General features: G+C 35.8%; 2 protein-coding genes across 2 annotated transcripts; one reads left to right on the top strand and one right to left on the bottom strand.

The window, feature by feature from the left end:
* LOC108716686 (protein CEBPZOS) lies at positions 1–4,797 on the bottom strand. The gene is made up of 6 exons (XM_018263025.2): positions 4,662–4,797; positions 4,439–4,464; positions 2,462–2,576; positions 1,888–1,932; positions 707–788; positions 1–623 (listed from the first exon to the last, which is right to left on the bottom strand). Coding segments are annotated over exons 1-6 (405 nt in total). The 3' UTR covers positions 1–622.
* On the top strand, positions 4,742–23,690 carry gpatch11.L (G-patch domain containing 11 L homeolog). Its single transcript, XM_018263023.2, has 8 exons — positions 4,742–4,957; positions 6,081–6,307; positions 11,734–11,775; positions 12,078–12,198; positions 16,164–16,254; positions 17,797–17,910; positions 20,114–20,195; positions 21,438–23,690. The coding sequence occupies exons 1-8, from the start codon at positions 4,908–4,910 to the stop codon at positions 21,491–21,493; spliced, it is 783 nt and encodes a 260-aa protein (XP_018118512.1). The 5' UTR covers positions 4,742–4,907; the 3' UTR covers positions 21,494–23,690.

Here is a 23,690-nt window from a genome sequence, read left to right as displayed (position 1 = left end):
TAAAATAAACATTTTTTATTTATGATGTAGGGTTTCTCCTCACTGAGCCTAGACTGGCAAACACTCTTTCACATGCACACACATCATTGGAATCTTTGGCTAATGTGCATGCATGAAGAGTCTACAGAAGCTCTTTATACATCAGCTGCCTAAGATTACAACTGTGTATGCATATTGTGGAGCACTGCCCATGTTCATAAGCAAAGCTGCTCGCCTAGGCTCAGCAAAGAGCAGGAAAGCACATAAAATGAATATCCGATTATACACAAAAAAAAAAAAACACATATTAGAAAAAAAAAAATTATTCAGTAGAATCCCATGACATAATTCTATGAAGCAAACCACCTCTATATAAACCTTTGCAAATCTTGAGTTTTTAAACAGTTCTGGATTTCATCTGATTATTTAACCAAATCCTGGATTCTGTGCATAACAAATAGCCTAGAAATTGACAAAAACTTTTCAATGACGTATACATGTATACAAGAAACATATATTTTAATGCATCTGTCTCTTAACAGAATAGCTAGATACTAGCCAAATATTCCCAGTATATGTTTCTAAAGAGTAGATCTTGCAATTTGAAAGCAATCATGGAAGCACCAGCGTTGGAGGCTTTACATCTACAATAAAAGCAGATTCATATTTAGCTCTACAGCATATTCAAAAAAACATAATTGCAAATTGCCGGTTATAGGGCACTCACCAATCTTTCTTTATAGTCCATGCTTCAGCATCTTGTTCCCGAATGCCATATATGCCTGCCCATTCATTTGATTTATAGTATACTGTTAATAACAAATGGTTTTATGTATGAAAATGTATATTTTAGATTTATTATATCTATATATATATATATATATATAAATAAATCTACCAAGTCATCAGAGCCTTTTTTATTCTTTTACTCAGTGCAACATGCTGGGTAACAGTGTCTTGCTCTCAGGTCTGACCAGATGAAAAGTAGCATGCCTAAAACATCATAATTTCGAACCAATCATTTAATTTTGCTCAGTTCATATACTTTGGTACAGAGTGGTGGCCACAACAGTGCCTGGAAGTAACAAAGTAAAGGGATATACTTCTATATCAGTGACCAGTGGCTTGCGAGCATCATGTTGCTGACCAACCCCTTGGATGTTTCTCTGTGTATTCAAAGCAGGTGCTTATTTTTGAATTCCTGGCTTAGAGGCAAGCTTTAATTGCATAAAAACTAGGTGTACTGACATGTAGAGCCTCCTATAGGCTGCCAGTTCATATAGGGGCTACTAAATAGCCAATTACAGCCCTTATTTGGAATCTACAGGGACTTTTTCATGCTTGTATTCCCCCTGGCTTTTTTTACATTTCATGGGTTAAAAAAAGTTGGGGATCCCTGATCTATATTGTGTGCCACCCCTCTATTCACCTGTATCTCACATCGCCTGCATCAAGAATTGTAAATTAGCCCCCGCAGGACTTTTACTTTAGTAATATATAAAGTTACTTATGACACCCTGGAAAAAAATGCTTACTACATACAGTAGATATTTTATCTCCTACAGCAGGGATCCCCAACCTTTACAGCCATTGAGCAACATTCAGAAGTAAAAGGAGTTGGGGAGCAACACTAGCATGAAAAATGTTCTACGGATGCCAAATAAGTGCTGTGATTGGTCATTTGGTGGCCTCTATGTGGTTGACAACCTACATTGAGACTCCGTTTGGAAGTTCATCTGGTTTTTATACAACAAAAACTTGCCTCCAAGCCAGGAATTGAAAAATAAGCACCTGCTTTGAGGCCTCTGGGAGCAACACCCAAGGGGTTGGAGAGCAACATGTTGCTCATGAGCTACTGGTTGGGGATCACTGCCCTACAGGATAGGGCAGACATGATCGAATACTTACTTTCCAAAACTGAGGGGAATTTTCTATTCATTGTATGCCTGAAATCTTAAGAAAGATAAAGGGATCAATCAAATACAGACATATTGTAATTACAGTATGAACACATGAGGATGTTACTTTATTGGAAGTATTAATTGATGTCAAAAGATGCAAATTTCACACAAATATCTTTTATACAAGTCCATACAGGGTAGTGCAAATGTCGCAGAAAGGAGAAAGTCGATTATATTTATGGGGGTTCCCTTATATTATTAAAATTAGTAACTTTATCACTTTCCTGGTCACCCTGAAATACTAACCAATGCCATCTTAAGTCTCTGGTTGAATACCTAAAGATTTTATTTAGATTTTAAGTAAAAATCTGTTACTTCTATCCAGACACAAAAAAGTTCAGCAAGCAGCATTTAGCAGAATTCATAGATTGCCAATCTGGGCATGGCAATAATTTCTAGTATGAGATGACAGTCAGCTTTAACACTAATATGAGGTTTAAATGTAAGCTCTTATGTACTATTTTGAAGTGCTGCATGAAGAGAACATATACTATAAGAAAGAAAGCTTCCAAAAGACCTACCTTGGCTTGCATTCATTTTATGGAATAAAGTATAGGCTCCAAAAACACCGGCCACCTCCAGAAATATAACTCCCTTGAATATCTTTTTGGCAAGGGGTTCCATGATGGGAGACACCTGGGTAAAAGGAAAATATTTATCTTAAATTTAAAGATGTACTAAAACCGAAAAAGAATATGGCTAGAAACACTGTGTTTTATATAATGAACTTACTATAGAAGCCTTAAAGTTCAGCACCTTTTTAATAGTTATGATCCATGCTTCAAAATTGTCCCCATCGTGAAAGGCTATTTTTTAGCCAGTGAGACCTTTGGAAATCAGCAAGCACATGGGAACCACCACATGTCTGCTGTGACTCTGCTTACTGACCCCAAACCCTACCATCTGGGGTGACATTGCTTCCCTCTATCCATGCCTGTGGCCCTCCTGCATTTTCAGCCTGCCAGCACCCAATTAAATGACCCAAGTTACAAGTTCACACACATTTATTAAGAATTTTTTGCCATAAAGTATTTTATCACACTGTATGATCAATCATAAAAAATCACTGTATTTTTTATTTTTTCACGCTTTTATTGAATTCTCAGTTCTACATTGCTTCAGAGATTAGCTTTTTTTCAGCCAGCTTCATGTAGAATGAAGAAAGTACATATCTGATTAGTTGCTGTCCAGGAGCAAATTTGCCCAGTGTTTATAAATGACCCCCACACACTTGGATGTTTTGTCTTTTAAGAGAATATGAAATAGTAACAATGTCGTTGGTAGATATATATCCAAGATCTAAGTAAACTATGCATGAAGAATATATACTGGTAATAAAAACACAATGCTAAATGAGGACAATGGAACCCAATTATCAGTCATGACAAATAACTAAGGTAAGCCAATTAGTAGGCTGAGTGCTGACCCCATTTATTTTAATTACCTGGAGAGATATATATATATATAATACACAAAAGACATGAATATCTTGTAAATTATATCCTTATAAACGGTGAGTTCTGATGTCATCAGTTATAAACGGTGAGTTCTGATGTCATTTCTGTCACATGACTCACTGAAACTTGTGTATTATAATAAATAAAGTACCCCCAGTTGTAAAATATGAGGATATTAGAAGTTACCTCGGAGTTCCATGACCTGTATAAAAACAGAAACTCCTCGGTAACTTATAATATCCATATATTTTACAAGAGGGGGTACTTTATTCACTATATATTTCTGGTATGAGATGACAGTCCACTATATATATATATATATATATATATATATATATATATATATATATATTGTGGATAATGTACCCCCTACTGTAATTTATAAAGCTATTATATCACTGAGGCGTTATGTGACCATATAAAAGCACAAGTCCAAAGGCCGAGTGCTTTTATACAGGTCACATAACTCCGAGGTGACTTCTAATATCTTCATAAATTTCAGTAGGGTGTACATTATGCATTATAATCTACATTTTGTGTGAAATGTTGGGAGGGGGGGTCGGCATCCAATTCTGGTCACCAGCGTCCAATTTGGGAGCGCCTGCGTTCAATTCAAACGTGGGAGTGTCAAATTCCAACACACGGCGTCAAATTCAGCAGCCGGGGACCCGTTATAAACAGCGCATTCTGACTAATTTACAGTCTGGTCCCATAGGGAAATGACCAGACTGTAGATTATATATATATATATATATATATCTACTTATAGGTCATCTAAAGGCAAAGGCTTAATCAGAAGTTGAGGAGTTAAGTTTTATCATATACCTAGAGGTCATCTAAAGACAAAGGCGCAATCTGAAGGTGAGTCGTCGCGTCACGAATCACCCGAATGTGAGCGTGTATCTCTCTGCCCTTAGCAGAAAATACTCTCCTGCATATCGCTCACCTTTGCCTTTGTTTACTGAAAAGTATCCAACCGACCCTGCAGAAAGCTCTGTAAACCTCGCAATGCTAAACTCTTCATACAGTACTCATTCTTACCAAGCACAGAGCGCTCAAGCGTGGGACTGTTCAACGTCACGTGACCACTAAACGCCTATAGGATGCAAATCATCCACTGCAGCCATTCTTATTAATGGCATTCCGCAATACCAAACAGTTGTATAACCCATTACTATATTTATAGATGTGATTTTTCATAAAGTTTATTGCATAAGAAAGCTGAGTAATACGTAGTAAACCTAATTGAAATAGTCCAGGATACGTTTGCCCATAAGTAAAATGGCCGCATTTAGCGAGCTCAGTTTGTAATTGGTGCCTAGATGACGTCTTGCTGATGAGGTGCGAATGGGCGTGGCGGGAAGAGAACTCAGAGGAGACTTTGTGTTTGGTCGATGCATGTGCAGCCTGGATAAGTGTCCGTGTGACTTCCTGTGAGCTGGTATAGTATTGTGTTAGCGGGCAGCGCCAAGGCATTATCTATATAGCCGGGTAACAAGTACGCGCTGCCATGGCAGAAGAGGAGGACGACTATATGTCTGATGCTTTTATCAACTCTCTGTAAGATGTCATAATTCGTTATATAATGTCTTTCTATTTACGTAGTAAATGTCAGAGCTGGTATTATTGTAGGATAGTAGATAGAGAATTTCCCCCTGCCCACGAGTGTCAGAGGTAAAGGGGATGTGCAGCCTTCCAGTAGAACTGCAACTCTCTGAGGGATGATGGAGTTGCATAATGTTGTACACTCATTCTTTTTGTACATTTTGTATTTTTTATTATAATTAAAGTGTCACCATATTCCATAGCACAGTAACATAAATGGGTGAATAAATTGAAAGTACAGATTACATACAAAAAACTACAGATACAAGAGGTAGAGAAGGCCCTGCCAAAAATACCTGTTAATGTAAGAGTTGTTGACTAATGAATTTGTTTGTGCTTTATTTTGTTCATCTCCAACCAGTGGCTTGTGAGCAACATGTCGTTCAGTGTCGGGCTGGCCCACTGGGCTACCAGGAAAACTCCCGGTGGGCCCAGGTGTCAGTGGGCCCTCATGCTGCTAAACATTTGGCCTATTTTATGGCCATTCCCTATTTCTATAAGAACAAAGAAGCTAAATAGATGGAATAATAGATTGTAGTATGTAAAGAAAAGACACTAGGAGAATAGAGGTTGAGCGAGGAGAGAGGAAAAATAATAGTAATGAGAGTGGGCCCCTGGTGTCCCAGTCCGACACTTTGGATGTTGCTCCCAGTGGCCTCAAAGCAGGTGCTTATTTTTAAGTTCCTGGTTTGGAGGCAAGTTTTTATTGCATTTAAAACATTTGTACTGCCAAACAGACCCTCCTGTAGACTGCCAGTCCACATATGGGCTGCTAAATGGGCCAATCACAGCACTCATTTTGCTCCACTTGCTTGCATTGCTCCCCAACTCTATTTATATCTGAATGTGACATATATATATATATATATATATATATATATATATATATATATATATATATATATATATATATATATATATATATAAAATATATTTACATACTCCTTTAATTTAACCCAACTTAATGTCCTTTTTCTACAGGCCCCTTTGTAGTGCTCTGTTTGATCATAAGAAATCATATTTGTAAACAATTGTATGTATATATAATATTTTGTGTGTGTATCTATTTTTCTTTTAGACAGGATGTGAGGCCAGGCATGCCTATGCCAAGGAGGGTGAAAGACGACTATGAGAAAGAGGAAAAACACAAGGAAGCGAATATAAAAAACAGGCAACGAAAAATAAAAGAGGTGGAAAAAGAACAAAGAGATACAAAGCTTAATGAGGCTCTGGGAAATGAAAACAAGGGGTTTGCCTTACTTCAAAAAATGGGCTATAAAAAGGGCCAAGCACTTGGAAAAAAAGGTAGGGTAAAATACTATCTGTGTCCGTATATGTATTTTTACTGCTCATGTGGTAATATCAGATGGGACCTTTTCATCATGAGTGGTTATGTGACTGTTAAGGATCAGCAAGGAAGAATTTCCCCTCCAAATCATTGCAACTTTACAATGTATACCTCCAACTGCAGAACTTCACCTGGGTTGCTGTGGTAGTTCAAAAAACAATTTTTGGGGGCATAGTCACACAATTATCTACAGCACAAGAACAACAGCTGTGACAACTATGTCCTATATTTATCCCACATGCCATTTTTCATAATTGTTACATTAATCTCTGCTTTAAAAAATATTGAGATCTCTTATCCAGAAAGCTCCAAAATCTGGCAGTCGTGTCACTAGTAATTGCTCTTAGTCTGATTTTTCTTTGTAGTAAAAGACTTTGTATGAAAATTGCCTGACAAGCTATTGTAAGGTGATGGTAGCATGGAAATGCTCATTAAAGCTTTTTCATTATTGCCCGGCAAGTGCTGGCTTGAGCACTTGGCAGATGAGTTACATTAAAGTCTATGGCACCACCTTTTCAGGCTATAAAAAAAAAAAGTATTGCTGAAGTAGCTTGAACTGTGTGCCTTTGCCCTTAAGCAATACATTGACTCTTTAGATTTATTAAGTTTAGTTTCCATCATGTAATAGGGACCAGGAGCATACCTTTATGGGCCAGTACCCCCTACAAAAAAAATTCCAGGTCCCACCTCCATGAAATTGTGGATACCTTGTGATTTTGCTTGTGTTGCTGATCACCCACAACATCTCTCTCGTGGGTTATGTCACTAAAAGGAAATTTTATTTCAGAGAAAAAGAAAATTGGTCAAAAATTAAGAATTGCTTGTAAAAATAGAACTGCCCTATACATTGTAAACCTTTGATCCCATTTTATTTTACCTTTTTAAAATTTGTGTAAGACTCATATTCATTAATGTTATTTGCTTAACTTGCTGGTGCTTTATAAATAAATTATGATGATGTGCTGGTAAATTAAAATTGTCTGTGCCTGTAATGTTGCCTTCTGTGGAATCACTTATGGTATGTGGAATATACCCATTAATTATATATTCTGTCTTTTTTTTGTACATGTATAAACAGGATGATGTGAGAGCTTTTTAAATGAAAATGTTTCTTCTGCTATAGCCAATCTCAACCTACTTTGTTTTGAACATAGTTTACTCAATCTGTAAAACAAGAATTACAATTTACTAAATAATTGTTTGGGCTCAAATTCTATTATACAATTACAACTCTCAATTTTAAAGAAAGTTGTGTCTTTGAAACGGTTCCAATTTGATACATTTGTTGCATTATGTTGTTTGCTTGCACCGCTAAGCATGCTTCCTGAATTAAAAGCATTGCCAGTAACTACTGTATCTAAGGAGCTGATTTATCAAAGTTTGAATTAAAATTTTTTACCGCGGTTTGAATTTTTTGGAGCTTTTTTGTGCATTAAGAGCAAAATTTTTGAAAAAATGGCGAATGTAGAATTTCTACATCTAAAACATTTCAAGTTCATGTAAAAGTTTATGTGAGTTGTCTCAGAAATAGTAAATAATCTCCTATATGTGTTTTGGCAGAGGCAATTCTCAGTATTGTCTATGGCAGGGTATTTTGTAGCCACAAGAATAAAGAAAAAAACAGTGTGTTGGGTGCAAAAGAAGCTTACCACTGTATATGCTGGGCCCGGGTGCAGACACCCCAGACCTTTAGCAAAGGGAATAAACACCAGCAAACATCAAAAGGAGGCTGGCACAAAAGTAAAAAATAACATTTTATTTTCCATAATAAAAAACAAGGGCCTGACGTGTTTCGTGTCCCCAAGTGCACTAAATCATAGGCTGAACACAGAGTACAACATAGATCATATTTAAAAGGAAAGCAGCCAATGGGAAAAGTGTGGGTGGAGCTACCAATGGACCAATCATAAGATAGCCATTAAAGTCCAATGGAGCATATTAGAATATATTTGGGCACACCCCAAGGCTAACAAAGTGAAAAAAAGAAAAAGAGTGACTATTTAACATAACAATAAACATCAAAATTTAACCCTAGTGGCTGTCTCGTACCTAAATAGAATATCCATTTGGTTTCCATTTTTAGTAGTTCTGAATGAATGTTCCCACGCCTTATATTAGGGACTACTTTATCTATGCCTATAACTTTCAAAAAGGAGGGGGTCCTATTATTACATTCTTCAAAATGTCTGGCAATGGGTGTTTGGGTTTCCTTATTATTAATGCTAAGAATGTGCTCTCTAATCCTATCCTTTAACTTGTGACTTGTTTGACCCACATATTGTTTTTTACATTTTTCGCAAGTATGGAGATAAATTACATTCTTAGTATTACAGTTAATATCATGCTACTAGTAGAGCAGCTACTTATTGTGGCTACAAAATGCCAAAAATACCCTGCCATAGACAATACTGAGAATTGCTTCTGCCATTAACACACATAGTGTCTTAACAAAGCCAATTATCCCTACTGTCTATTTTGTAGCTGTGACAAGTAGCTGCTACTAGTAGCTCTGTGTGTCTTCACCCTAATGGTGCACATGGCAAGTATGGGAAAACACCACAAGTGCCAATAGTCTAAATGAAATGAGACTAAGGGCCGATTTCTTTTCTGGGTCGCATTTTTAAAATATTTTATATAACTGAAATATTGTTTGTTCTAGGTAAATGGCATTTGGATTTTAGAAAAACAGGTTTCCTATAAAAGCTTTCAGTTTGTTCTAAGCGAAGCTTTTAAGATATTATGAGTAACTTCAATAAATTGATAGTTCTGAGCCCAGGTTTTTACCTTTGTTAGGCTCATAAACACTTATCAAGGTTTTTGTTTGTGCCATTGGCAATCTATGACAATCTGTTAAAACACAGAGTGTACGAATATATTTCACCCTTAAAGAAAAACTGCTTTATAAACTACTAAAAGCCCAGCATACCTTTTTTTTTTGTACTAAGACATGGCAGTGTAGTGAAACACTTGTGTATGTGTAAGGTCTGACCATATATAATTTAAAAAAGTTGTTGAACACGCCCATTTATGCATGCACTTTGGGTATCTCCACACATGCACCTGCTTTTCTGGAGCAGAATGGGGGTTTGGATTCGGTTTCGTATTTGACCAAATCCATACCCCTGGATTCGTCCAAACCCTGAAAAGCAGAGTTTGGTGCATCCCTAATTGAAATTGCAAATGAGTTGCTTATCTAAGTTTCTGACAGATTTCATGTGTTCTGACTGGTTCATTGGAATGTGCCACTCACAAACTGCATTGTTGTTATTTACAAAAGGAAAAAACTTTTGGTTTGAGGAAGCATGCTAAGAAACTATTTATATCTCAAAACTATAAGAAGAAAAATCATGAAAAATAATTATAGGCATCCACTATAGTTGGGTTACATGAATATATTGGTTACCCTTTAAATATTAATATGTGACCGTAAGATAATGAGAGATTATTAGCAAAAATTCACACATTTAATAGACTCATGTGAAGCTTGTAATGCAAGTTTTTATTAATATAGGAAATCTAAATCATTTGGCTGCTAGTCTGAGCTCTAGAATCTATTGTGAAAAACATCAATAGGGTTAACAAATGCAGCATGCCAAATCTTCAGCCCATTTCAGTTGTTCTGCATATACTGTGTTGTTTAAAGCTGATTGTTTGTGCAAGTGTGTTTTTGATCATTACATGTGGTATATCTGCTTCTTCTTGATCAAAACACAATTGTCTGGACAAACTTGCTAACGTAACAGTTGCCGTTAAGACCCCGCAGACCCTGACTGCCAGTAGCTTCTTTGAGGGAGCCAAAGGGATTCTATTGTTTACAGTTTTGTGGTGAAATAAGGCCTTCAGAGATTTAATTAGTGGAGTTGTACAGCTACAAAAGTAAGGAAAGTGACAAGCAGAGGAGAAAAATACTGCAAAACTGAAAAATGTTGTCTCAATATTATTCATGTTTTGTTAAAAGTTGTACCGTAGTTTGAAAATTAAAGTTATGACCACAGTGAAATAAAGTCTTATTTATGGTCATTATAATAAACCTGCATCACTTCTGAGAGCTAGTTTGGGGAATTGCCAGACTTCTCAGTCCTCCGTTTTCCTAATTTTCATCTAAGATGTTTAAATTTAAAGGGGACATGTCACCCAAACATAAAAAGCTTTATAATAAAAGTCCTTTTCAAATTAAACATGAAACCCAAATTATTTTTTTTAATTAAAACTTGTTTAAAGGTCTCAGCTGTCAATCATATATCATCTGCTCCTCTTCTATGCCTTAGGCATAGATGTGGGGCAGGCAATTACTTTCACTTTCTATTTTGCACTTCCTAGATGTCAATGCACACTCGCATTCCCCTCCCGCCTCACCATCTATTTGTGAAGCCAGTGCATGGATATCCAATGCTCAGTTTTGGCGTATAAAAAAAACTTTGGCATAAAGCAAAGCTTGCCTTAATAACAGTGTTCACATAATGGCACCTGCCTGTTTGATGTGATTGTGAATTCCAAGACTAAAATAAATTGCATTTAATCACTTTATTTAGTTTAAGTGAAGTTTACTATGCTTGACTAACATCATAAAATAGGATTTTGAATGATTTCTTAGGGTGACAGGTCCCCTTTAAATCCATCTTAGTCATAGTAAAAAAAAAAATAACATGGCAATTAAAAGTCTTGGTGTCATGTGTAAAAACAAATTACTGTGATTGTCATAAGGGGTAATTCAGAATTATTAACATGTATTTGTAAGGCATCAACATACTCCAGGTCGCTGTACAAAAAATAAGCGAATATGCTGAACATACAGATTTACATGAAAATCAGCCAATAACTGATAAAAGAGCTAAATTGATCACTGCCCAAGAGCGCTTACAATCTAAAATAAAGATGAATACACCACTCACAATCCATCTCTTTCTGTTCACACCTTTTTATTCTATTCATCTTCCATTCTTTCATTTAAACTACTGACTGAATGCTATGGTACATTGTACCCTAAAAAACCCGATTGCTGAAATTCCAAACTGGAAAGCAGTCTTCATCATACTAAAAGTAAATTTAGAGGTGAATAACCCTTTTAAATGATGTAGAAACAGCCTTGACTTTGTAGAAATTGTCCTCCTCAAGATGCGTTAAGAATTTGTGATTAATCTGTATGTTTGTCTGCATGTTATCTATCAATGCATTTAATAATTTGCTTTTATCGTAGCAATAAAAACTCATTTATTCTTGATGGACATGGAGACTGTGATCTTTTTATCAGCATATTTGGAATATACAGCATTACATATTGTACATCGTTGAGTGTGCGTTTAGTAGTGTATTCTTATCATGTGATTCTTTATATTTTTGCAAATTTGTATTACAAAATAAGTATTTTTCTCTCTTTCTCCAGGTGATGGCATTGTTGAACCAATCCCTCTGAACATCAAAACAGGTGAGTTAATTACATTCCGTCAGCATGAAAATTCACGAACAAGTATTCTTTTGAAATCAATAAACCAAAACATTGTCACCAATTTAAAATGCAATGATACTACAGGTATGGGAAACCCATTATGCAGAAAGCTCTGAAATACAGGATGGCCATCTCCCATAGACTCAATTTTAATGAAATAATCCAAATATTTAAATGTGATTTCTTTTTTCTGTGTAATTTTAAACAGTACCTTTTTTACTTGATCCCACCTGGGATATAACTAACTCTAATGTTAAACTCTGTGCTATATTTACCCAAAGGCCGCAGTGGCATTGGCCATGAAGAAATGAAAAAAAGGAAAGCAGAGGAGAACCTTGAAAATTATAGGAGGAAAATACAGATGAGGAAACATGCTGAAGAACAGGCAACTGATGATTTCAGGTAATGAGCTCTTTATCCTTTCTAAATTGTGGTGCGAACCGTTATCCGGAAACCCGTTATCCAGAAAGCTCCAATAGACTAAATTTTTTCCAAATAATTGAAATTTTTAAAAATGATTTCATTTTTCTCTGTAATAATAAAACTGTACTTTGTACTTGATCCAAACTAAGATAACAATTAATCCTTATTGGAAGCAAAACCAGACTATTGGGTTATTTAATAGTTACATGATTTCTAGTAAAATTAAGATATAAACCGGTCCCATACCTGTATTAAGCATTTGCATTGTGTTTATTTTAATTTATCAGTTTCAGAGATATTCAAAACCCCTGTCAATGATACATTTTATCTTACAATTATGTACATTTTCTGTGTTATTTCATTACTTTTATTTGCACAGAAAGAAAAGCAAAATTGCCAATAAAACATTCTTGACTTTTTTTTTTTTTAACAGTATGTGCATTATTTATTTACAGAAGTGCCTCTTTAGTAAATTGTATTGCATGTCTGATCTCCGGACCGTTGAAGTCAAATGCCCTTGAAACTGTAGAAGTATTAGAAAAAGAGAGAGATCAAAATATTACATCTCCCTTGCCAGCAATATTGGGTTTTGACATAATGTCAGCATCTTCAATTTTAGGCAATGCAGACTATTCTTTAGTGCAGGTTAAAGGTAAAAACAGCCTTATTCTTTTTTACATGAAAGTGCTGAGATAATGGAAAGAGAAGACTGAGCCAATTGTTTGTCTTGCACATTACAGCTAACTATATTTTAACGGCAGGTTTTTAACTATTTATGAGCCTTGGCTCTCAGCAGTTTCACTATGGGAGCTGGAGGACTATTCTATTATTTATTAGCTTAGCTTTATTAGCTTACCTTTAGGCCACTCTAGGTGGTTCAGGTGCACCTGCTGTCCCCCTGTTACAATGGGGAGCAACAACCACAAAATGTAAGCGTTTTTGACAATCACAAAACTTAAATCACACACAGGTATGCCATTTGCTTCTGTGGAAAAAGTACACCCTTGCTTTCTTTGGCAGAAATAACCTCAGGAACTGTCTACCAGTCTCTGGCATTGTTTCTCGCTCCTTCAAGCATAATTTTTCCATCTGTAGCTTATTTTAGGAGTGCACAAATCCCCAGCAGCATCTCAATGCGACTTATATCTGGACTTTGTTTTGTCCCCATTTCTTTTTTTTGTTTTTTTGCCATTCCTTTCTGATTTACTGCATTGTTTAGGTTCATTGTCATGTTGCAAGGTTTACATTTGGTTGAGCTTCACTCTTCTTATACGAATAGTCAGCCAGCACTCACCACTTTGATTTTTGGTTATAACGACCGGGTGCACGTCTATTGACGTTCACCCGGTCGTTATAACCAAAAATCAAAGTGGTGAGTGCTGGCTGACTATTCGTATAAGAAGAGTGAAGCTCAACCAAATGTAAACCTTGCAACATGACAATGAACCTAAACAATGCAGTAAATCAGAAAGGTGTCCACTTCCACCAGCTTCAATATCCCACAATCACAATAGACAGCACCAGTCTTGAAGATTTGTTAAAAAAGCCTTTATTGGAACTTCATGGCTTTATTTGAACAAGCGCAACAACGTTTCAAGCCGCATGGCCCTTTATCAAGTTGATAAAGGGCCATGCGGCTTGAAACGTTGTTGCGCTTGTTCAGATAAAGCCATGAAGTTCCAATAAAGGCTTTTTTAACAAATCTTCAAGACTGGTGCTGTCTATTGTGATTGTGAGCTTCACTCTTCTGACAGATAGTTTCACATTATCCTCAAGCACCTTGTGGTACAATGAGGAGTGCAGCAAAACAACCCCCAAACCATAATATTTCCATCACCATGTTTAACAGTTGAAATCCAGTCTTTGGTTTTCATTAAATATTTGTTTAGATACTGTGGCCTAATAACTTTTTACCTGATCTGTCCAGAGTACATTATTCTAGAAGTCCTTGCCTTTGGTGAGCCAAGCTTGTTCTTTAGTCTTGCCCTGATGTTTTTTTTCTGGGCAGCAAATTTTTTCCTCCTGGCAAATCTCCCATGTAGATCTACGGTAAGTTATTTAGCCTCTTTGTAATACAGGTATGGGATCCAAATAATCCACATTTTTAAGAATGATTTCCTTTTTCTCTGTAATAATAAAACAGTACCTTGTACTTGATCCCAACTAAGATATAATTAATCCTTATACCAGCCTATTCGGTTTATTTAATGTTTACATGATTTTCTAGTAGACTTAAGGAAAGATCCTTTATCCTGAAAAACCCCAGGTCGCCAGCATTCTGGATAAGAGGTCCCATACCTGTAGTAGGCTTTGACACATTGACAGTGGTGGTGAGAGCTACCTGTAGGTTCCATGATGCAATTCTGCGGTTCTTAGAGACTTCTTTCAGTATCTTGCGTTGTGTGATTATTCTGAAATTCCATATGTTCATTTAAATTACATAATGGACTACAAAACAGTGGTGCATGCTATTTGTTCTATCATCTTTTTTAACAATATTGTTGAAATGTAGGTCAAATATCTGTATGGTAAAATATGATGGAAACAAATTGCAGCGGGGTTTAATTGCTTTAATTGATTTGCTTCACATAAGGATAGATTTATGGATCAGTTTTACCACATTAATGCCAACATATTCTGATTGATATAGCATCATACAACTAATTGGCAAAATCTGAACATTAACATGTGCCAAACGAATCTTGTGGCCTTAATTTTAGCTGTATTTATGTTAATCTGTCAGATCCAAATATATTCTTGCAGGATAACCTAAGCAGGGTGTCCATCACAAAGTGAAACATGAGGAAACTATTCTACTTCTTCATGATATGGGTTACACAAACTTCAGATAATGAAATACATGATCTAATAGTGTTTTGATTGCAATGGGCCTTAAGTTTTTGCAATCAAATGCTCGTTCTCTGCCATAATAAGCAAGGACCTTAATGTAAGTTATGTGTCAAGGAAGATTAAAAGAAAATACTACTTTATGGTATGCCAAATCTAACCATCATGGTAATCCTGTCTGCTTCTGTTTGTAAATATCATGAGCAAATATCGCTGTTTAAAACTATATGTATAGTAAACATTGGTAAGCTAATGAAGAAGAAATTTCTTTGACTTTTTTTGTTCATTTTCTTGTCTAAGAAAGAATGACCAAAGTTACTCAATAACAACAATTACTGCTAATGCCAATAAACGTTGTTATGTTGTTAATCAAATTATGTCTGTGAATCGGTTATCGACTGCATATTTTGTTACCAGTTGGGGGAAGTAGATTTATTCCCTGATCCCTCTTCTCTTTATGCAGCCTTCCCTGTCACAGAATAAATTTGCCTGTTGGAAATTAAGAATTTAAAATAAAATACTAATGAAATATTCAGGATATTTCTGGTGAAAATATTCAGGAAAATATTTCTGGTTAGATGTCAGATTTCATGTACAGTATTTCTATAGTACAGTGCATCTGGACCTTTGTTGTCCCTTTTCTAAGGGTAATGGCACAGAGGGCTTTCTGACTACTGTAGCTGTTTGGCAGAAAACATCCACAGGGGTGTACCTACAGTATAGAGAGAGCAGACCCTGCGAGTGCTGGGAGGCCCATAAATTATAGGGGACCAACTGAGGCACTGACTTGCTGTTTTTTGCAGTGGTCAAAACTCTGCCATTACACCAGATTCAACCCATACAAACATCAGTGTAGTAATTCTAGCAGTGAAAAAGCTGCATTGTAAGAAAAACAGTGAACTGCACTTATTTTTAACATTTAGACTTTTACTAACATGCTCCGTACAAACTGGTTCTTGCGTGATGTTTGGAGTGATATTCAGCAACTGCTTCAGAGCCACAAGGCAATTTATATATAAGCAGTTAGAATTTTGATTTAAAAACCTGAAAATGTTATTTCTAATGCTTTTATTTTTTTTACCTGTTTTGTTTGTTAGAATGAGGATGAAGAATAAAAAAGAAGAAATCAGACTGCGAGCTGATCTTAGCAAGAGCCAGAGAGCATGCGTGTTGTTAGATGGACAGAAGGTGAGCTACTTCCACTAATAATGTAACCATTGCTTAACTTAAAGGGGTTGTTCACCTTTAGGGCAGAGACGCACGAAGCAATTCGGGGAGATTAGTTGCCCGGCGACAAATCTCTTCTTTGGGATGACTAATCTCCCTGAACTGCCTTCCCGCCAGCTAGAATCTAAATCGTGGGCAGGGTGGCACTCGGAGCGATTCATTTTCCGAAGTTTCCATGTGAGGCCACTTCCGGCGACTTTGAAAAATGAATCGCTCCGAGTTCCACCCCGCCCGCGATTTTCATTCTAGCCAGCTAGAATTCAGGGGAGGCAGTTCTGGGAGATTAGTCACCCCAAAGAAGAGGAGATTTGTCACCGGGCGACTATTCTCCCGAATCGCCGCTTGTGTCTCTGCCCTTAAATGAGCTTTTAGTATGATGTAGAGAGTGATATCCTGAGACAATTTACAACTGGTTTTCATTTTTTATTATTTGTGGCTTTTGAGTTATTTATTTTTTTATTCAGCAGCTCTCCAGTTTGCAGTTTCAGCAATCTGGTTACTATGGTCCAAATTATCCTAGCAACCATGCACTGATTTAAATAAGAGGGTGTACTACGAATAGGAGAGGCATGAGTAAAAAGATGAGTAATAAAAAGTAGTACATTTGTAGCCTTACAGAGTATTTGTTTTTTAGATGGGTCAGTGACCCCCAATTCGAAAGCTGAAAAGAGTCAGAAGAAAAAGGCAAATAATTCAAAAACGATAAAAAAATTGAAAATGAAGACCAATTGAAAAGTTGCTTGGAACTGACCATTCTATAACATACTAAAAGTTAACTTAAAGGTGACCAACCCCTTTAAGATATGGGTGCCTAGTCCTGAAGGGAGTATGGCAGCAATAAAATTATCTTGTTTTTAAAGAGGTTGTTCACCTTCCAACCACTTTTTTTCAATTACTTTCCATTATTTATTTTTTACTGTTTTTCCATATATTAGAAAACCGGTGACAAAGAAAATAGAAAGTAATTGTAAAAAGTCGTTATTTCTGGTGCTCTATCTGAAAAAAACTAGTTGTTTGAAGGTGAACAACCCGTTTAAGAGAAATCTAGATCAAATCTAGAGAATAGATTGTTAGATCTGCTTATTATTGCTAGATGGTTGTAACTGTCATATTTCACAAGAGGTTTGCGGCAATTACTTTCACATAGTTAAAAAAAAGTGTAAGTTATGTAGATGGGCTTGTACAAAAACTGGCATGCTATAGGTGCCTATATTAATATTAACATGTATTTATAAAGCACCAACATATTGTCACAGCGCTATACAATGAATAGGTGCATGCATTGAGCATACAGCTTTACATACAAATCAGACAATAACTTGGGTAAAAAGGCCTTCACATTACTTTAAATGCCAGCTCATTTTTCAAATCTTTCTGCATATTGGAAGAGCCCTGCAATTAAAGGCAGTAACTACTGATCTACTAAGCTGTTCAAAAACTGAAAGCATCAACATATTTGATGTGAGAATGCTGTCTGAAGGAATAATGTTTGTTTGTTCTTAGAGTATAAGCACACCCAGAGAAGCTTGGTATTGGCCCAAACTGAATGAGCAGGAAGAAGAAGAAGAAGATGATGAAACGGAAGAGGATGAGGATTTGGTAAAAGAAGAGCTAAGCGTAAGTTCCGTCACTGTGCGCCTAATATACATTTACTGGAAAAAGAGGTGCATTTGCATTCAGATCTAAAAATGATTGTAAATTAGTTGGGGAGTCCTATTTATCAAAGGTTGAATTTAGAATTCATGTGAATTTTTGAACTGTAATAACTTTTTAATGAAAAATAGAATATCTAAAACTCGAACGAATGTTACGACCTGAAAACTCGAATCAAATTCAATTTGACTTAACTCGAATCGAGTGTTTTCTCTGAAAAAAAAAAAAACTCGAATGTCAGGAATAATGTCTTCAAATAGGTCACTGGACCTTAAACATTGATTTATACTTGAACTCGGCAGGTTTTAGTTGGCGAATAGTCAAATTAGAATTATTCCCAGGGTAAAGGTTTGATAAATTTAAAAATTCGAATACAGTTTGGATTATTTCCCATTCGAATTAGTGAGGTTTGATCAAAAAAAAAATTTCTAATTTCTTATTTGCCCTTGATAAATCTACCCCTTAGTATCCAATGTTTCTTATATCATCATTTAAAGGCAGACTCGTCCAGGATTATTCCAGTTTTTTTTTACAAAATTTTTTTTTAGTAATATGAGCTAAAAATTTTTACATTTTTTTATTTCGTTTTTTCAACTTAATCAACAGGGTTCACACAATACTTTTTTATATTGTGTATCCAACTGCCATAAACTTTCACATGCATAGCAAATCGACTTATAAACTAGAATTTACAGGTGTTGCCATTACCTTTAAATTATAGGAACAGTAACAACAAAAAATTAAAGTAATCCAAACTAATTAAAATATAATGTACTATTCCCTGCATTGGTAAAACTGGTGTGTTTGCTTCAGAAAGCCTATTATTCTTTAGATAAACACGGAGCTTTGTAGCCATGGTTGAAGCCATTAAAGGCTCAGGTTACATAGCAGATAACAGATGCACTCTGTACAATACCATTGTATTCTATTACAGAGCTCATCAGTTATCTGTTAAGTAACCTGTGCCTTTTCTAATTTTTCAGCTTAAATGGCTGCCCCATGGCTATACAGCAGCTTGTTTATATAAACTATAGTAGTCTTTCTTAAGCAAACACATAACTTTTACTAATGCAGGGCAACAGTAAATTATATTTTAATTATTTTAAAATGCTTTAATTATTTGGTGTTACTGTTCCTTTTTTATAGAATGGCCAATTCTAAGCAACTTTTCAAATAGTCTTCATTATATATATTTTGTATAGTTTTTGAATTATTTGCCTTCTTCTGACTCTTTCCAGCGTTCAATTGGTCAATGACCCCATCTAAAAATAAATGCTCTGTAAGGCTACAAATGTATTGTTGTTGCTACTTTTTATTCCTCATCTTTCTATTCAGACCCCTTTCTATTCATATTCCTGTCTCTTATTCTAACCAATGCATGGTTGCTAGGGGTATTTAGAACATAGCAACCAGGTTGCTGCAATTGCAAACTGGAGAGCTGCTGAATAAAAAGCTAAATAATTTGAAAAATTGAAAAAATGAAAACCAATTGCAAATTGTTTAAGAATATCACTCTCTACATCATACTAAAAGTTAACTCAAAGGTGAACAACCCCTTTAAGACAACTTTGCAAAGGGATTTTATTTTGAAACTTTTCAGTTAGAATTTTTGCCTGCTTCTCCTATTCTACAATGTAAAGTGTCATCTGGTAACAAGGGTCAATTACCCCCAGCAACTGGAAAGAGGATGGATGTAGAGGCAAGATTATTTTTTATTTTTGCATTGTCGTATTTATATTACTTCTGGTTTGACACTTTTTTTCTTTCATTGTTTAATTTACATTATTTCCGGTTAGACTCTTATGCGCTCAAGTCAGATTTCAGCACTTTGAATTAACTTGGAAAAGTTTCCAAAGGTACAGAGTGTATTTATTTACTTAGTTGGAGATTTACTTACTGTACATCAGCACATTTGGTGTTACTGTATGCAAGGCTGATGTTTAAAGTAGCTGTGCAAGGGTAGTTATAGATTTCATATTTGACAAATTCACTATAAAATGGAGTCCTAAATGTTACAAGAATTTTGTACTTTTGTGCATTTATATATTTTGTATGCCGGAGCCTTAAATCCTAGGAGTGCTATATGTATGTAATTATTATTAATGAATTAATTATGCAAGTGCAAAACTTTACAAATTGTCACCTAAAACACATTTTTATCTTCTAGACATTAGAAAAACTTCAAATCTTGACAAGCTATTTGAGAGGAAAACATCTATTTTGCATCTGGTGTGGGACAACGTATCAAGGTAAAAAGTTTTCGGTGTGCCTAACTATTTTCTAAATTAATAGTAAGGAACAGAAGGCTGCTTTTAACATATAGGGTATCTGCCATCACTACTTTAAAAATTCAACCACTATTAGTGGAACTCCACGATGCGTCCGGAGCCGACACGTCGCCATGTGACGAAACGCATGTGACGTGTCGAATGTTATGAAGAAACAGGAAGTGAAGGAAAAATCGCAGGTAAAAACTACATTTATCCGACTGTCGGATAAAAACACAGCTCGCTGCATTTCAGTCAGATAAATATAGTTTTTATATTGGCCCTTTATATTGGTGGGGGGGGGGGGCGCTCCACTGCAAAAGAAGCCTAGCTTCAATATAGCAGAAGATTTGTCAGTATTTAGTTTCAGCAAAACAGAATTGGCTTATAAAGAGCTTTCTCTTGGAGGTGGGAAGGATGTATAATCTGAGAGATATGCCTTCCATCGATTATGTTCCACCTTTGTGTTTAATAAAGTTTTCTTTGTGTATTGAATTTCTTCTTCAGATGAAAAGGTGAGGATGTATAGTGTTGTAACACGGAAACCTTCTCTTTAGCAGAACATCTTCACCTTCTATTTCTAAAAAATAAATTATACACATGCAATCTTCTTTGAAACATGGCACACAGTCTTTATAATTACAGTTAGGATAATTAGTTATCATTTGTATGTGGTTATGATACTTGCCTCAGGAAAGCAGGACAACTAAATTGAAATTAATAACACCTATTGGGTTTTATAGAACAGTCTACCTTGACCCCCAGTCCCTGTAGCTTGTAATTCTATGCTGAACTTCTGCTACATCTATGTTTAACAAAGCTGCCCTTGTTATAGGTTGGGTACAACTAAGGCCTGCAGTCCTAATGTGAACTCAATGAAGTGCTATATGCATGGTTTTCCCCCTAATGTGAATTAGGAATAAATGCATTCGGAGTACCTAGCCTTAAAACAGTGGCAGCATGGTTGGGTTCAGGAGGAGCAGCAGCAGTTGGATAGAAAATTAAAAGCAACATGGACTGTTGTGTAAAAAACATAACCTTATATGACCAATAGGGATTCCTAATTCTACTTTAAGCAACGTAAAAAAAACAGTTTTACTTTTTATTTTACATATTTTGGCATTTAAAGCTACAGCCTGCTGCTTAAAGTATTAATGTACTATATGAATTATTAATTTACTAAAAACGATATTATTATTAAATTCTGTTCTCACCGCATTGCAGATGAAGACGACATGGAATCAAACTGCCCAGGGGATACCGCAGACGATCACGACTGATTATGAGGCAACAATAAGAGAGATTTGGCAAATGTATAATCCAGGACTGTTGAGGAAAAAGCTTAATGACCATAAACATTGCTCACTTATGAAATAGATAAAGGTGTCCCATAGGCCACTGTTACTATTTTTATAGGAAATTGTTTTTTTTCCGGCTACACCGACAACAGATGCTAGGTTTGTTATGTATTAGAAAGAAAAAGTTCATACATAGCAAGACGTGGATACTGCTGTACAATGAATCTGTTGCACCAGTGTAACTTAAATTACTTAAAGAGCCACAACAAGCTATATGGTGCATGATGCTTTCAGAGACTCTCAGTGATGTTTACATACATTATATTCAAATGTGTATATATATATTTGCATACATACATACATACATACACAGCAGGGAAAATAATTATTGAACACGCCAACGGTTTACTCAGTAAATATATTTCTTCTTGTGCTATTGACATGAAATTTACACCAGACATCGGTAACAACCTAAGTTATCCACACATACAAAGAAATCAAAACAAAAAAATCCATAGATTAAGTTGTGGAATGACACAAAGGATAAGTATTCAACATGCTTACTGAAATGTATTTAATAGTTAGTATAAAAGTCTTTGTTGGTAATGACCGCTTTAAGTTGCCTCCTGTATGGCAAAACTAGTCGCATGCATTGCTCAGGTGTGATTTTGGCCTATTCTTCCACACAAACTGTCTTCAAATCTTGAAAGCTCCAGAGGCCTCTTCTATGAACTATGTCTACCCTTGTTTCATCTTCAACATTCTGGTAGATGACTGCAGATTCTTTTCAAGAATGTCCCTGGTACATTTGTCCATTCATCCTTCATTCAATTATAAGTCTGCCAGTACCATATGCAGAAAAACAGCCCCACACAATGATGTTCCCACCTCCAAACTTCACTGTTGTTTTTGGGGTGATGTGCAGTGTCATTTCTCCTCTAAACATGGTGTGCAGAGACATCCAAAGAGTTCAATTTTGGTCTCATCTGACCAGACTATATTCTCCCAGAATTTTTGGCTTGTCCATACGTTGTGTTTCTTCAGCAGTGGAGTCTTGTGCGGTGACCGTGCATAGAGTGCATTACTTATTGTTTTCTGTACTGAACTGCTACCTGCTAATTCAAGGTATTTCTGAAGCTCTCTGCAAGTGACCATTGGCTCTTAGACAACTCTTCTGATTATTCTTTTGACTCCTTAGTAAGAAATCTTGTGAGGAGCACCTGGTCATGGCCAATTTAGGGTGAAATGATGTTCCTTCCACTTCCAGATTATGGCCCCAACGGTGCGCACTTGAACATTCAGAAGCTTAGAAATACTTATGTAACCAATGCCATCAGTATTTTTGTAACAATAAGGTTGCAAATATCTTGAGAGAGCTCTTTGCGTTTACCCATCATGAGATGCTTCTCGTGTGATACCTTGGTAATGAGAGAACTTTTTACTAGGCCATCAATTAGGACTAAACCAGCTGATATTAATTTGCACTGATAGGGGCAGGATTGATAAATACTGACAGATTTCAGCAGGTTTCTTGGCTTTCCATGCATTTTCTTCATGTATTCAATACTTATTCCCTGTGTAATTCCACTTTATTACACACAACTTAATTTATTGATTTATTTGTTTGGATTTCTTTGTATGTGTGGATTATTTGGATTGTTACCGACATCTGGTGTAAATTGCAGATCAATAGCCCCATTAGAAATAGATTTACTGAGAAAAACATTGACGTGTTCAATAGTTATTTTCACTGCTGTATATAGTCACTGTAGATACCGGCTCTCACCATATCATGAACACTTTCCGGGTGCTTTCTCAAACCAAATCAAACAGTATCAAAAACTGGAAGCACCCACTGGCATAGAAAGATTAATGAATTTATTGAAACTTCACATAGTCCCCATATCAAAGCGTTTCGGTTCACCTTCAACTGTTTGGACCATTTGAAGTTTCAATAATGCATTAATCTTTCTGTGCGTGTGTATTTTTTAATTAAAATCTAAAGTGTGTAAGCCTTGTAGTAGTTTAGTACTTTTTCGTTCATTGGTTCTTTGCTACCACCAAATGTTTGTGTCAGCTACTGTAAAAATTATGTGTATTTGGGTCTTGTTATTCTGATTTATATATATTATACAAGAGTGCTACTTTTTGTTTCTTTTAAATTAAAAGTGCTTATGTA

This window comes from Xenopus laevis, chromosome 5L (assembly GCF_017654675.1).
Source record: "Xenopus laevis strain J_2021 chromosome 5L, Xenopus_laevis_v10.1, whole genome shotgun sequence".
NCBI classification, from domain to species: Eukaryota; Metazoa; Chordata; class Amphibia; order Anura; family Pipidae; genus Xenopus; species Xenopus laevis.
Note: the sequence above shows the minus strand (reverse complement) of the source record. Positions and strands in the feature narration are given on the sequence as shown.